Raw genomic sequence first — 17,070 nt, 5'->3', positions numbered from 1 at the left:
TATATATATATATATATATATATATATATATATATATATATATATATTGCTCAGAAAGATTGTAAACAGCAGTGAGAATATGAGAAGATCTGTGGATTTGGTCTGGGGTGGAGCTGGCCAGAGGACGCTTACTCTTAGTAGCCCTTGTTATTTTGGTTTTCCTGACATCTTGCGCAATCTACTGTTATAATGAATATTACAGACTAGAAAAAACTGTTACAGACTAGAAAAAAAAAATATATTCATTCATAAATATCACCCATCAGCTGTTCAATAGAGTCCTCTGTTAGAGAAAAATAGAAGTTGGGCATTTAATGATTTGTATATACTTTAGTGTGAATTTTTGTGTGAATTCTCAAATGTGGTAAAGATTTGGCTTGAAGAAATTGGATGATGGCAAAGCTGAAGAAATCTTGCAGAAGAACCTCACAAGAACCTTACACAAGAACCTCTGAGATGCTGGTTGCTCCTCCCTTCGACCTGCATGATCAGACATGGGGATGCCAGCCATTTTATTACATACAGGAAGTTCAAGCCTGTAGACTCCTGATCCAGTGAAGAAGAAGGTGAAGTGGGACGATGAAGCTCGTCTGTCTCCTCAACATCTCCACCTTCCTGCTTGACAGGCCGCTTCTGCTCCTAAATGCAACTATAAATGTGAAGACTGCATTTCCTCATCTGTGGATGGCAGATGTTGGTACGCTGCACACAGGTTTTGACAGAAAATATACTTTTTTATCTTTTACACCTGCATGTTATATTAACAAAACATCACAGAAGTGGTAGGATGATTTGATAACAGCTCTTAAATCAATCTTATATTTACTAAAGTGCTTGTGTGGTCATATGTTTTCCAGCCTGGTTTAAACACACTGGCCTACTCTGTGTGTGCTATGGTGAATGTTCTGGTAAGGATGAGAGGTATTATTTCTTGTAACCTTCTCCTTATGTTCATATGTACAGCTACAAGTGGTCCAGCTAGTAACTGTAGCCAGATTTGACACAACAGACATAATTCTCAACGGACCTCTACTGCAACTGTTTCAGGAAAGAGGAGGAGTGGTCAGGGATGTTCTTCTGTGTTCTTGGTCTCCCAGATCGAGGGAGTAAGAAACCTTTGAAGTAGACATGCTGATATTGTTTAAAATTATGATTCTGTCTCTGTAATGTTCCCACAATGTTTAAGATTGATATATGAAAAAAGATATGTCAAAATGAAAAATAATAGATTTATGGTTTTGGGTGCATTGTGCCTATTGGAACTGAGATAATGGAATTTGAAATAAAGTTTGAACCCAGATTATTTTTATGGATTACCTAATCTCAAGAGGAATGAGAAATGTGTCTTCCAGTGGGAACACAGAGACATTTAGCGGCACTAAGATAGCACTAAATTCCCTCTCTGAGAACATAGGGCGACTCTGTTTGAATGTGTGTGCATGCGAGTGCTTGTGTGTGTGTGTGTGTGTGTGTGTGTGTGTGTGTGTGTGTGTGTGTGTGTGTGTGTGTGTGTGCGCGAGTGTGTGAATGTGCTCTCTGTTTTACTGTCCACACAGGGACAAGGTTTGTCGTTGTCATGCTCAGTGTACTCATTTCAGGCCTGCATGTGAAGTTATGTAGCATTACTTTAAGTATTTGTAAAAAGCAATGCACAAATCACACATGACTGAATTGAATATTCAGTTAAAATCGAAAAAGGTTGGTTTCAACTGTCAGTATTCAGGCCCAGTAATACACAGGTCAATGGAAAGATCCCAAATTCATAGTAAATGCCACAGTCTACTTCAGTGCGTGTGTGTGGACAATCTGGCTAACAAATGTAGCAAACATGTATTTTGCTTTCCATCACTGTGCATTATATAACCTCATTAACGCGCACAAGATTCCTAACGCTGGCTTATTTCACAAACACATAACATTATCTCCCTCTAGTGGAGAAATATACCTTCCCTTTAAAAAAATGGATAAATCGCCATAATGCTTTAGTGTGTGCTTTGTATATGCTTTGTCTTGTTGCTACCTGTGGCAGGTGTGAAGTACAGGTAAATGCCCTCTGGAAGAGCTTTGTGACACCACAGACTGCATTTCTTACATTGATGAGGAATGTTGAGTTTACTTGTGACATTTAAATAGAGCAAGCACTATGACACTGAAGAAAATGGTGTGTGTGTGTTTTTTCTTGTTTTGTTTTCTGAAGACCACACCTTGAGATGACACGTTCGTCAAACCTAATTTCACTTTTTGTGGATGTAATATAAACAAACAAATTATTAAATGATTTTATTGTGGAGTGGATGCCCTCAATGCTATTTGCACTCCTCACAATGCAACATTTGCACTCTACTGCTGTCTGTGACTCCTGGTGGATGATCACTGCATTTCATTCATCGATCTAATCTACAGACAGAAATGGTATACAAAAAATAGTTTTTGTTTATTTAGAACCAAATATAATTTGTAGGTAAGAGGTCAGTTTGAAACAGTGTGAAATCGAAGATCTCTGTGCTAAGCTGCCATAAGGTTATGATTTCTTGTAACTTCTTTTAAAAAATAATTAGTAAACATTTAATAGACCAAGTATCAGCTATGCCCAGTAATTATGTAAATAAACAGAATGTGTAAAGTTTGTAGATGAAAAGTTATCATATTATCATAAAACAGTCCAGTCAAAATGTAGACATGCACTACAATACAGATATTTATCACTAATTATATTTTCCTCCCTGTATTTTCCAAACAACAGATGTAACACCATAGCTCATTAAAACAGAAAAAAAGTGATCTTGAGAATTTCACTGCAAGTCTCCACACACAGTAGATCACCATGATCACCATGAGATCCCCAGTAGATCACCATGAGATCCTTTGAAAAGTTTGAAAAGTTTCCTCATGTATAATCAAGATTGGCTGACTTGTTAAACAACTGGTTGTGGGTTTTGCAAAGGACAACTGGCTGTTGAAGGATTCTATGGTAACAAGGCAATGAGGCCATCTTTCTCAAAACCTTTCTCACTTAAAGGAGCAGTGTGTCAGATTCAGTTCATACTCACTACATGTTGTCGTTAGTTAGAATGAGAGTGGGTTCTCTTCCATAGAGCTGTCATGTTGCTTCTCCATGTTTATACAATAGCCCAGAATGGACAAAGCAAACAGTGTTTGTAGACAGCGGCTATAGCACAGCCTGGGTTAGGGTTAGGAATAAGAATCAGTGCAGTGTAGGTTGTTTATCTGATGAGACACATTTGAATTATTATTTTAAAAAATGTTATGTGATGTTGTGAATGTTACGTGATGATGTGATGTTACGTGATGATGTGAATGTTACATGATGATGTGATGTTACCTGATTATGTGAATGTTACGTGATGATGTGATGTTACCTGATTATGTGAATGTTACGTGATGATGTGATGTTACGTGATGATGTGAATGTTACGTGATGATGTGAATGTTACATGATGATGTGATTGTTACGTGATGATGTGAATGTTACATGATGATGTGAATGTTACGTGATGATGTGAATGTTACATGATGATGTGATTGTTACGTGATGATGTGAATGTTACGTGATGATGTGAATGTTACATGATGATGTGAATGTTACGTGATGATGTGATGTTACCTGATTATGTGAATGTTACGTGATGATGTGATGTTACGTGATGATGTGAATGTTACGTGATGATGTGAATGTTACATGATGATGTGATTGTTACGTGATGATGTGAATGTTACGTGATGATGTGAATGTTACATGATGATGTGATGTTACGTGATGATGTGATGTTACGTGATGATGTGAATGTTACGTGATGATGTGAATGTTACATGATGATGTGATTGTTACGTGATGATGTGATGTTACCTGTAGATTATGCTAAATGTTGGGGGTATTCTGTTGGTTGCATTCTGCAACCTTGCTGCTGGCTTCTACACACTGCTCCTTTAACACCTTTATATTGCCTGTATTTGCTGTATTTGGCCAACCAGGCCTAGTATTTCTTCTTTATTCACTGTAATAGTGACAACAACAGCTTGAGGCCCTGTGCAGTCATGTAGGTTAGATTTCCTGAAGCAGGTCCGCCGGAAAGAAGCCCAGTTTGCGTCCTGTGCTGACCTTCAGATAGCCGTTCACCTCTTCACCTTTCTTCACCACGATCTGCACACGAGGAAAGAAAGACAGTGAGACTCTGCCTCTACACAGCAGGGCCTCTCAGTGCCTGGGGTCATGTAGACCAGCGGTTTCCAACAACCGAGCCGCGGACCGGTACCGGGCCGCACAGAAAAATATATATATAAATATATTTTATCGACGATCAGAGTCTGGGTGATGTTTTATTTTGAAAAAATATAAAACATTTTGGGATTCTCTCCCAATTACATTGGTCAGTGCGTCTGGTGAGTTTGGTTTTTATGCGGTTTATATTAATATTTATCACGCTACAGCCCCAGACTCCTCCCTTTGGGCGTGTCTTAACGTAGCCTGCGTCTTTATATGTACATCTGGGGGCGTGTCTTGGTGTGTGTGTGTGTGTGTGTGTGTGTGTGTGTGTGTGTGTTCACTTGTGTCGTTAGTCTTACGTGTTTCACGCGGTGCTTTTTAGACTATGTGTATAAACCGTGTGTGTGTGTGTGTGTGTGTGTGTGTGTGTGTGTGTGTGTGTGTGTCTGTCGTCCTGTGCTCGTCTTTGCCAGAGTCTCACGTCACTTTGTGATTTTGTTAATCTTAAATTATTAAATTGATTTAAATTGATTTGGGATTTTACATATGGGTTTTTGGGCCCAATTATTATTATCATCTTATTTAAATCAAATCAAATCAAAGTTTATTTGTATAGCGCTTTTAACAACTCAAGTTGTCGCAAAGCAGCTTTACAGGGTTTACAAGGTTAACAATACTATGGGTCCAGAACCCTAATTTACTTTACTTTTTATTATATTGTTTACTTTACTTTTTTACATTTTGTTATTTTAATATTTTATCTTTAATTTCTTTTAACATAATCTTTTTGTCTTATCTCCTTTTTATGTTTCTTTTTAATTATACCGTAAAGCACTTTGAGTTGCATGTATGTATGAAAGGTGCTATACAAATAAAGATTATTATTATTATTATTATTATTATTATTTTGTTAAATCTGTGCTGTTCACCACAATAAACGCGAGTGTGTTGCACCCTGAAACCGCCTCGTCATTAGGACTGCACCTCGGCGTTACAGTTTTTATGCCAATCGCATCGTTTTATGTCGTCGTACCGCCCCCCCTAAACACACACACACACACACACACACACACACACACACACACACACACACACACACACACACACACACACACACACACACACACACACACACACACACACACACACACTTTAAAAGCCGATCCGTGAAAATATTGTCTGACATGTAACCGATCCGTGGCGCAATAAAGATTGTGGACCGCTGATGTAGACTACATAAACTACCTCCTGCTCTAATGCACCTAATATGTCTGTCTGTCTATGTAAGTATATAATTAAACTGTACTTTGGAGTAAATGGGAGTAATTTATTATTTTAGTATCAGCCTAATCATCTTCTTTTCAGTTGCTTTGTCGTTGTCATTCAGAAAGATCCACAGTAAAATTCTGAAATGGTTCAGTTAAAATCAGAGGAAGTTTCATTAGTTAAATTCGATTTACAAAATTACTAAATGTTATTAGCTTAAACTTTACATTAAACAGAGTTTTAGTTCTTGGATAAATATGGACCGTAACTTAAAGGCGGTACATACTACTGTACAGTATATACAACTAATGACAGATTTGGCCAGTGGAGGGAGCCCAAGCAGCGTGTTTTGTTTCATTACATATAAATGAGTGTGTGTGTGTGTGTGTGTGTGTGTGTATGTGTGTGTGTGTGTGTGTGTGTGTGTGTGTTTCTTTTTCTTTTTCTAATTAAATGAATAAAACATTTATATTTAAATTACTTTACATTTTTTAAAAATCAGTTGTTAATCAATGTTAAGACCTTTGTTTGAAAAATGATCATTAACTGTTTAAAAACTCCAGGAGTTATTCTCAAAAAAATTGCACACAGAAATATAAATATAAGGTTTTCATATAGTGAAAAGAAAAGAAAAATATATTCCCCCTGTCCTGTCTCTGTGTGACGTACCTGGTCTTTCTTCAGTGTGATCTGACCCATTTCTCTGTTTCCCACAAAGGAGCGTGTCACCTTGTACACTCTCTCTCCTGCACGCACTCTGATAATGTAGCTCATTGGAAGGTAGCCTGTCTTTTCCCCAATTTTGCCCTGCAGTACACACACACACACACACACACACACGCACATCAGCACTGTCACGTTTTACTGTACCTTTGAGTAAAGCAGGAACAGGAAAACACACCGACTCAAAAACAGATTGCAGGCAAGAACATAACACGACAGATTATGGGATGAAGAAATCAAACTCACCCTCCACCACTCTTCATTCGAATCATCAATAACTGTTATACGATCACCAGGGCTAAAACACACACATGATCAGCACATACAGTTTGTGCCCCAGTACACCTAATGTACTTATACTGGTGAGTTTGTGGTCTACAACAGCCATCAATAACATACCTGTGACCACACAAGTACATATGAAGTATACAAAAGTCAAATAAAGCCTTAAAATAGTCCACTGAACCTGCAAGGACACTCACTGGAAGTCCAGGTCGTCCTTCTCGATAGCTTTGAAGCGGTACAGAGCCATGTAGTAGTGTGACTGGGTGAAGGTCTGTTGCTGCTTCTTACTCTGACACACGTAGCAAACACAGGAATCAGTCAGCCACCCTGCCATTACTGATAACAGACTATCTAAATGTCTTTATAACAACCCAGACATGACCAGGAAAGATACTTTACACTTTCTGTAAAGAAATGTGCAGTTTTACTGTAAAACTGGTGGAAATTCCCCCTGTGGGAACCATTTACCTTGTGGGAACCATTTACCTTGTCATCAGTAGCTGTCTTGTCTTTCTTGTCTCCGTCTTGTTTTCCTGTGACGTTAACAGAATGCAGAGTGGACTTACTGAGTTCACAGCACAGTAAACATCTAGAGTGCTTCCTCTGTAAAGTGATGACAACAGCCCCCACCCGCTCCAGGGGCACGTCTTGCTAATTCTGTCCCCTGCCCTTACCTAGGAGACGGGTGTGATGACATAGTGACCAATCAGAGGAATGGATCTATTAGTGGTTAAAGATCCTGCGCTGGGATTTGGATTCATGTGCTCGGATCATGCAGTAATGTCCTGTAGTAATGTCCTGTAGTAATGTCCTGCAGTAATGTCCTGTAGTAATGTCCTGTAGTGTGTTTATAAGACATCGTCTATCAGCACACCCCACACTTATCTGTTCCAAGATTATGGCAAGACATAAGGTTACTCTTCAAATTGAACAACCATGCTTTATGGAATAATATAAAGAATGATGATTCAAAATTATTATAAGTGAGATTATTAAAGGATATTTTAATAGACATGTGGATAACTATATTACTGGATTTATTGAGAGATATTTTGCTAAATGTTTTTAGGGAAAAAGTGCATGTTGTGCTTCAATCTCCACAATACTGTTCGCTCACCACTGTATGATCTAGGCTACATGACTAAAAGATGATTTATCTGCATTTTACTGTGTAGAACAGTTTATCTGTGTAGAGACTTAAAGAATGTCACTTAAAATAATGTTTACTGATAAAAATGAATAATTCAAGCATCTGAATGTTTCTCCAGTATCAGAACAGGGCATGGCTGAAGTGAAGGTACGGTTAATTCTCTTACTCAACAAAACAGCACATCGTGCTAACAGAATAGCCTGAAGTCCCTTAACTCTCTTACCTGGGCTCCAAACACAGGCGTTGCCAAACACTGATATCAACCAATGATTTGAAATAAACAAACAAAGAAGAACTGCTAACAAACATAAATCCTGTCACATCCTGTAGGTAATTTAGAAATTCTCACCTAATCTAAACTCTATTTACATTTTGATAATTAATAAAATGTAAATGTGATCACTAGGGGGCTGTGGTGCACACGTGCCCAGAACAGTACTATTATTAATATTATATTATAATACAACAATATTAATATTATATTAATATTAATATGCTCTGAGGATTTAAAAGGCTCAGAAACCACTCTGGGCTCACCAAACAGCAACCAAGAATACAAAAACAATGTTGTACTACCCAACCAGGTCCAGTTGGACTAATTAGTCTACACAGAGATGAGACCCCCTGCCAGTCAGCGTGCAGCACAAAGAGGGTGGAGTTCACACTAAGTGGGAGGAGCCTTCACAGACACGTTTGGCCTGAGGACACTGGGCTGAAGGTCAGCAAGAACTTTTACCACGTGCTCCTACCTTCTGCGCCTTCTTCATCCTCTTTTGGCTGCTGGGCTTCGTCTTCCTCCAACATCACCATCATAATCTTAAAAACAATACAATTGACAAAATGTCCATTTATGAAGGGATTTTGCAGAAGTAAATGTATTGAAGAATAAAGTGGATTGTGTGTATTTCCTATTCCCACATGTTGCTGCAGTATGTTGACTGCATCTGATAATACAAGGAAAATAATGTGTGTGTTCATAGAAGGCCATGACTACAAAATCTGCCAACATCTAATCTTGCCATCATCAGTTTTTACATAAGTTAAAAGAAAGAAATTACTTTCCAGCAGTGGTAAATACATGTACCAAACCAAACTGCATTATTTAAAAAAAAGCAGACTGATTGGAATACTTACAGATGCAGTTATTTACCTATTAATAGTAATGCAATCATAGGAGGTGGTGCGTATTAAGCTGATTGTTTTATATATAAATCACATTAGCCAGTGTTTACCAGTATTTCACTTATATACTATTTAATCTCTAGAGGCTAATAAAAAAAATTACACGTAATTATAGGTCATTGCAGGTAAATGCATTTCTGAGGGTGACCAGAAAAACGCCTGCAGATAAGAATCCAACTGAGGTTTCCATCAAAGCGTGGCCATGTCTCAAAAGATTATAGGCATGGTGTAATGTTTGAACTGGGCATGACACATGGCCTTTAATATGTTTTTAAAGTTATACCAGAAGGATGACCAAATGATGACATTATTCAGGGATGTCTAATGTGAACCACACATTCCAAATACCCCTGGGATATAAATAAACTACAATCAACATACATTCTTTTTATCATCTGATCTCTTCTTCCTCTCCTTATTGGCCATGATTACTCCAACACGCAGAGTATCGAACACAGGGTCGTTTCGATTCTGCTGGCCTACAAGGATGCACACAGACTCTCATTAGGCATTTGGAAGCATAAATATGGTAATTATTAATGACAGAATATCAGCATTTATCTTTCTTGTGCATTTTCAGATTCAGTGCCTGAATACAACCACACACAAACAAAAACGATTCAGATTCTGATGCATGACACATGATATGTTTCTGTAGTCTACTCACCAGGATTGTTTATCTCCTGGTCATACAGAGGGGAGCTGTACGCTCGTCTAAACCCTGGGGGCTGAGAGAAGAAGAGATGATTCAGTTCCTTACACTCTACCCTGGGCTCCTGGGCTCCTGGGCTCCTGGAGTATGGTCATTACATTAAGGCTTCAACCACAGAGATGTAAATTTGACAGACTGATGAAGCACTGGGGGGGAAACATCTCACTATTTTGCCGAAGCATCTCTGGAACTCCACGTATGACTGGCATGCATGATGGATGTTGGTCTTGCAGTTCTTGCAACGAAGAGCAAATTTGTTATTGACTGAGAACAGGAGAGGAAGAGCAGTTAGAAAACATTTACAGCTGGATAAATCCAATAAAATTATGAAAAATATTATGACAAAACGTTGAAATGACATAACTTGTACCATTTTTCAGGCGCTTATAAGCCATATCAAGGATGTTTATTGCAAATGGTGTTTAGATTTACACTATAACTTAGTGTATAACTTAATCACGTTCTGGTCATTGAACTAAGACCATAAATCTGAAACTTCTTGGGTAGGTTTTGCACATTTGGTAAAATCAATACACCTGAACAGGCATAACAACTCCGAACGAATGAGTCCACTCAACAGAGGAAACATCAGAACTTCAGGAACAAAGTGAACTATATTGAATAATTCTGAGAGGACTGTACTGAGGACAAAATGTTGTAAGCTAATATGTCTATTTGTGACTTGTGACTAGGAGTTTCCCACATCATGACACAGCATTTCACTTTTTCACTGGATACATGAGCCGTGAATTATATTTATGCAGCTTTTTGGCCGTGCTCTGGCGTATGTGTAATTTCCGTCAGACTCACGGACAATCATTCGAGCACAGACGTCACAGAACTTGGGTTTTTTGCAGTAGTGGTCCTTAAACTTATGTGGTCTGTCATTCACCATGACCACAGGCTCAGGGGTGGGGGGAGGGGGGGCCTCCTCTTCCTCAACCTCTTCATCATATACAAAATATACCTGAGAGAGAGAAAGAAAGTCAAACGGCCTGAAATGTAACACAGAGTTCTGGTTGTTGCCACGTTGTTCATTCCCGTCCTCTGTAATCTGATCAGTGTTTCTGGCCTGCTACACCCAAGGCCTGCTACACCCATGGCCTGCTGCACCCATGGCCTGCTGCACCCATGGCCTGCTACACCCAAGGCCTGCTACACCCATGGCCTGCTGCACCCATGGCCTGCTGCACCCATGGCCTGCTACACCCAAGGCCTGCTACACCCATGGCCTGCTGCACCAATGGCCTGCTGCACCCATGGCCTGCTACACCCAAGGCCTGCTACACCCATGGCCTGCTGCACCCAAGGCCTGCTACACCCATGGCCTGCTGCACCCATGGCCTGCTGCACCCATGGCCTGCTACACCCAAGGCCTGCTACACCCAAGGCCTTCTACACCCAAGGCCTGCTACACCCACTCTACATTATTCTCTTTCCATGTCCATTTGTGTTCACTTCTTTATTCTCCATTTGTCTATAAAGACCAATAAAGGAATTAATGAAACTCTGAAACCACGCCGAACAACAATAATGAAGAATATTTAATAGTAATGTACTATATACAGCTTACTACCATACAATCGATTCTGGGTGTTAAAAATACTTTTAAACACCTTTTAAATGTAAAAACACCTTTTTAAATTCTCTTGTGTCTACATGAAACAGGACTGGTGACCATAAGAAACATTAGACTTGGTTATGAAATATCAGTAGTGTAACGCGTTGTGGAGGAGACAGACACAACGACGTTCACGGTGAAACATAAACTTTAATCACACGAACACGGAAAGCCCAGCACAAACGGTGCAAGCACGCAACGGCGGAGGCTTACACAGCAATGAACTTTCGACAAAGACGAGCACAAGACACTGCGCGAACGCACATTATATAGGTGAGTTACACAGACCCACGTGACCTCGAGACAAGGCACAGGTGTAACAAACGAACACGCTCACAAACAACCCACACCCACGGAAGTACACACATGGACATAACCGCAAGCAGACGACATTATGACACGCCCACAGGGAAAGGACCGGAGCTGTTCCGTAACAAGCAACAGTTTCAGGGTAATTGGTGAACAGTTTGGTCAGCAGGTCTTATTATTTGAAGGATTTAAACCCTAAAACCAGGTCAATAAAAGTGATTGTGCTTTCATTTCAAACCACTCCAGTATCACTCTGGCCAAATGCTTTACATTATGATTCCATTGAAAAATATACATAACATCCAATGGTCATGTATGATTTTTAAGTCTTTTCTGTGCCAAGGGTAAAAGAGCTTCTTCTTGTGGGCACCCCTCAAGTCCTCATTCATTCTCTGAAGACCTATAGCATAACTCAAACACGGGCACATTTACCACAGGGTGACCATCCCTATAGCATAACTCAAACACGGGCACATTTACCACAGGGTGACCATCCCTATAGCATAACTCAAACACGGGTACATTTACCACAGGGTGACCATCCCTATAGCATAACTCCAACACGGGCACATTTACCACAGGGTGACCATCCCTATAGCATAACTCCAACACGGGCACATTTACCACAGGGTGACCATCCCTATAGCATAACCCAAACACGGGCACATTTACCACAGGGTGACGATCCCTATAGCATAACTCAAACACGGGCACATTTACCACAGGGTGACCATCCCTATAGCATAACTCAAACACGGGCACATTTACCACAGGGTGACCATCCCTATAGCATAACTCAAACACGGGCACATTTACCACAGGGTGACCATCCCTATAGCATAACTCAAACACGGGCACATTTACCACAGGGTGACCATCCCTATAGCATAACTAAAACACGGGCACATTTACCACAGGGTGACCATCCCTATAGCATAACTCAAACACGGGCACATTTACCACAGGGTGACCATCCCTATAGCATAACTCAAACACGGGCACATTTACCACAGGGTGACCATCCCTATAGCATAACTCAAACACGGGCACATTTACCACAGGGTAAACTCACTGGTGCTCAGTTTAAGCCAAACTTGGCACTTAGGAAAAGTTTGACATTATTCTTGTCACATAACAGCACTGTCCTCTAAGTCTTTGCAGGTAAGAACATTATTCTGCCCATCTCCTGTAATAAACAGATCTGTAATTACCATATTCAACTGGAGTCACAGAAATTCTCTAAATTTTTCTGACTCAATATTTTGATCACAGTTGGCCTATAAATACTTTCTCAGAAATGCTTGTTAGTGCTGTTCCAGTTCCATTCTGCATTTCAAGAAATGTCTTTGCAGTTATATTTGACGATACAGCATTTTGTTATAATTAGTTTCCTAATTTCTAGTTCTTTTGTTCATATTTTTTAAAATGGAAAAATCTAAGGAGTTAGATTGAGAGCAGATGTTACGTTCTTTGGTGGCATTCTTTATATTATTATTATTATTATTATTATTATGGTGGCATTTTTGTGCAATACATACAGTGTTTTCATCCTCTTTCACAACATTTTCAGGTACTGGTGGATTATCATGAATATCCAACGAGTCCTTATCCTCAAGTCTGAAAGGTGCACACAGAGATATCCATTCAATGAATACAAACACTTGGATTTAAAAAACAAGTAAAAAGAATGAAAACATATAGGTAAATGCAAAATAATACATAATGAATCTCCTAAACATCACATGCATTTAACATACGTTTTGATATGTCAATGTGGGGAGACCACTTAGAAATACTCACTGGTCATACTGAGCCATGGTACTGTTTTAAGTGCTTTTGTTGTGATCACTCTCTATGGCTGTAGTAGTAATTATCAAAAGTAGTTTTATTATATATTTGACAGGCGCAGTTCTTCCCAAATAAAGCATGAAGGAAAACAAAAAATATTATTTTGTCAAGTCATATCATGAACCGTTTCTCCTATATAATGTGTGTTTCAGACACACAAATGTGCATATGGCCTGTCTATTTGTGGACAGAGAACCCTTCCTCAGACAAGCTAAATTTGGGTTTCTTGCCAGGCAGACTTGAAACACACAAAAGGAATCACATATCAAGATTACATGCTTGCTAAGTAAGAACAAGAAAAAAAAATCATTCTGTCAAACATATAAAATCTAAAATCAACTGTCAAACATATAAAAGTTCAAGTATGATACTGTGGCTAATTAATGTGCATATATACACACACATGCACACATGGGAGTGATCTAGGTCACACATACCTGCTGGGTGTGTGGGTACTAAAGTCCAGTTGGCAAAGTGTGATTAAAAGTTTATCCTACAGGTAATTTAACAAGTTTAGTTTGTCCTTAAACTCCAGATGAAACAGTCAATGTCCTCAGTGGCTATATGGGCACTGGAAGACACAGTTGTCCACCTGATCCCTAAAATTGGCATAGTGTGTGTGTGTGTGTGTGTGTGTGTGTGTGTGTGTGTGTGTGTGTGTGTGTGTGTGTGTGTGTGTGTGTGTCCGTGTCAAATTGAGAAGTTGAGACAGCTGGATGCTTCACATGGTGGATGACGAAGGGTAATAAGACACTTGCTTTCTCTCCCTCTCTCTCTCCCTCTCTCTCCCCCTCTCTTTCTCTCTCTCCCTCTCTCTCTGTTTCTCCCCCTCTCTCTGTCTCCCTCTCTCTCACTCAGTCTCTTCCTCTCTCTCTTTCTTGCACTGTATATCTCTCTCATACACACACAATGTTACTCTCTCTACACCTTTCAGTCATGCCTGAAACTGACAAACACAAAAGAGCTACAATCTCATAAGGAGAGGTTTAAAAGTAACAAAAAAAATGTCATGACACATATTAGTTTATGCCTACTGCAAAAAAAATTTAATCACAGACTTGATGATTCATCGTCTAGTTTAATTTGAATTTAAAGATACAAAAAATAATCCTCTGTGAAATTAAATGTTGAAGGACACACTTGTGTAAAGGGAGAATTTTCTTGCATTTTTTTCTCTCCTTGAACGGGGTGTGTTGCTGATATGCTGGTCTTTGTGATCAATACTTCCCTAAATGTCCTCCTATGAGCAGTCTCGATTTCCGAGAAAAGATGATTCAGGTGGGGGGAATAACCTCTCTTATGGTAATGAGACCGTTTTAAAACAGCATCAACGCATGCGTCATCCCTGAAGTGCAAAAACCTACAACCGGGCTTTGTGTATATTCGACATTTAATATGTAATGAACGAAACATTCTAAGGTTTGAAGAAACGTTTAAAACGTTTAACTATTTGCTTTGTCATTGTTGTAGAGCTGCAGAATCATTGGGCCGTGGTGCCGGATGCGAGTACCGCTTTAAGGAGCGGGCTGGACCACGCCCTGCCTCTGAAGCTGAAGAGACCAGCATCCTTCGCCCCACAAGAGGCGCATCACCTTCGCCGAGACCCACCAAACGGAACCAACCGCTCAGCAACGAAACCGCAAACCAATCCGGGCCTTTTTGACGGCTTTTCACGGACGACTTTAAACGAAAGGATTGTCCGGTCAAATTTATTGGCTCAAAGATATTGTACATCGTAAGATTGTAGTTAAATCGGATATTTGTAGGCTTCGTGTATTTCTGTTATCTGGGCCGGTCTCGATCGAGAATATTCCGTTTTTATAATCCAGTAGTGTTGTTAATCCGAGGCGCTCCGTTTCCATCATGACCGAGCCCGCCGCAGACTGCAATATCAAAGTCTTGTGTCGCTTTCGCCCTTTGAATCAAGCCGAGATTGTCCGGGGAGATAAATTTCTCCCTACATTTCAAGGGGACGACACCGTTCTCGTCGGGGTATGTGTACTTCATTAATTACAATCATAAAATAAAAAATATATATACAATTTATTTTTGTTTTTCACTCAAATAGATGAGGTTATTGAGATGCTGATGCGAGGCTCTGTCATCCTGTGATGGGCCGCATGGCGTAATCTCTGTTCTTTTATTAATTGTGCAGTAGTGTACTAGCACACAGTCCTGTGTTTATGTCCGCTACCTGCAGGGCATTACTGTATATCTTTCAGTCCAGGGCGATGCTTCACTGTAGGACCAGGTTAGGCCTCGTCCTTGTCGTAGACTAGTCATGGCTATTGCGTTTGTTAATTTCTGTCTACATCCGCAAAACCCCAGGACTATGAGCTTCACTAAATGATGCTTCACATTTTCTTAATTTTGCGTTTTCATTGTTCCAAATTGTACTTCTAAGTTACTGATGGAATTGTAAATATTTGTTTGTGTGTTTAGACTTTATTTTAAAATGCAAAACTAAGGTCTGATTATCATGATTTATTTCCTCTAGTTAGAAGATGACAGAATAAATCAGCCGGTATATTAGAGATGCAGGGATGTGACTTATAGAAATGTTGTGTCATTATTGCAAATATTGTTGGGGAAATGAGGAGGAAGAGGAAGGAATGATGGTCCATCCACAGTTGGACGTAGTGAAGAGTTTAAGGGTGGGGGCATCCTTCATAGGACGAGATGGTGAGAATGATACTGTGATCAAAGGTCTGACAGTGTCTGGCAGTGCTGCTGTGGGCTTCAGTAACCAGGCCTACTGTGTGTGTGTGTGTGTGTGTGTGTGTGTGTGTGTGTGTGTGTGTGTGTGTGTGTGTGTGTGTGTGTGTGTGTGTGTGTGTGTGTGTGCTGCATAGAACAGACCCATGGGAGCTAAAGACAAGGGAAACTAAAGACAACCAATGCACCCATCAACTCATCATTATTCAAAATGTTTTACAATCTATCTATCTATCTATCTATCTATCTATCTATCTATCTATCTATCTATCTATCTAATATATATATATATATATATATATATATATATATATATATATATATATATATATATATATATATATATATATATATATATATATATATTAGATAGATAGATAGTTTATATTAGAGGGTGTAGATCTGCTGATCTCTTTGTTTCAGGAGACACCTCAATAACGCACTGGGAGGAATGGTTGATATTGTTGAGCAGTTGTAGGTTACAGTACCATAGTTATGATTTGACTAGTCATTTATCTAATCCATGACAAGCTTGTCTTTGATGTTTTTGTCTCATTTAGGGCTAGGATTGGGAGGAAAAGCATTATCATTCCTTAGGAAACTATAGGAATGAAATGGATAGTGTGTAGAACATTAGACAGGATTATGTGGTCCTGGAGAAATAAAGTTGAAGAAGGTTTAACAGAGGCAGCAGGTGTTGTTATGCATCGTAGACTTGAATGATTAAGGTGCTGCATCTGATCACTTCAGAAGCACTGTGGTTATGTTCTTATTAGAGCACATAATCAAAGTCAAATTTATTTATATAGCGCTTTTCACAACAGATGTTGTCACAAAGCAGCTTTACAATCGTATGGGTCCAAATCCCTAATGAGCAAGCCAAAGGTGACAGTGGCGAGGAAAAACTCCCTATGATGGTGGGGATTAGGAAGAAACCTCGGGAGGACCAAGACATCATCAGTTAGTGCAAACAGCAAAACTCAATGAAATACCTGCAAAAGCAAATACTTCACTCAGAATTCTTTGTTTGTGCC

General features: G+C 39.5%; 2 protein-coding genes across 4 annotated transcripts in view; one reads left to right on the top strand and one right to left on the bottom strand.

The window, feature by feature from the left end:
* Nucleotides 1-3,332: 3,332 nt before the first annotated feature.
* stac3 (SH3 and cysteine rich domain 3) lies at nucleotides 3,333-13,909 on the bottom strand. Of its 2 annotated transcripts, none has more exons than XM_077002999.1 (13): nucleotides 13,759-13,909; nucleotides 13,274-13,384; nucleotides 13,012-13,090; nucleotides 10,354-10,510; nucleotides 9,710-9,807; nucleotides 9,499-9,559; nucleotides 9,213-9,310; nucleotides 8,399-8,465; nucleotides 6,986-7,032; nucleotides 6,697-6,788; nucleotides 6,461-6,512; nucleotides 6,161-6,298; nucleotides 3,333-4,162 (listed from the first exon to the last, which is right to left on the bottom strand). In XM_077002999.1, exons 2-13 carry the CDS (start codon nucleotides 13,288-13,290, stop codon nucleotides 4,064-4,066), a joined length of 1,005 nt encoding a protein of 334 aa, XP_076859114.1. In that variant the 5' UTR covers nucleotides 13,291-13,384; nucleotides 13,759-13,909; the 3' UTR covers nucleotides 3,333-4,063. The 2 variants fall into 2 exon arrangements, with proteins under 2 accessions (XP_076859114.1, XP_076859115.1); XM_077003000.1 differs by having other exon boundaries at nucleotides 13,274-13,331; nucleotides 13,759-13,901.
* A 934-nt stretch (nucleotides 13,910-14,843) lies between these two features.
* Nucleotides 14,844-17,070, top strand: part of kif5aa (kinesin family member 5A, a) — a 69,422-nt gene continuing 67,195 nt past the window's right edge. For both annotated transcript variants that reach the window (XM_077002998.1, XM_077002997.1), the window contains exon 1: nucleotides 14,844-15,313. In XM_077002998.1, coding sequence (XP_076859113.1) covers nucleotides 15,185-15,313 — 129 coding nt within the window. In that variant the 5' untranslated portion in view covers nucleotides 14,844-15,184. The remainder of the gene's footprint in view (nucleotides 15,314-17,070) is intronic.

Source organism: Brachyhypopomus gauderio, chromosome 4 (genome assembly GCF_052324685.1).
Source record: "Brachyhypopomus gauderio isolate BG-103 chromosome 4, BGAUD_0.2, whole genome shotgun sequence".
Lineage (NCBI taxonomy): Eukaryota > Metazoa > Chordata > Actinopteri > Gymnotiformes > Hypopomidae > Brachyhypopomus > Brachyhypopomus gauderio.
This window is presented reverse-complemented; position numbering and strand designations above follow the sequence as displayed.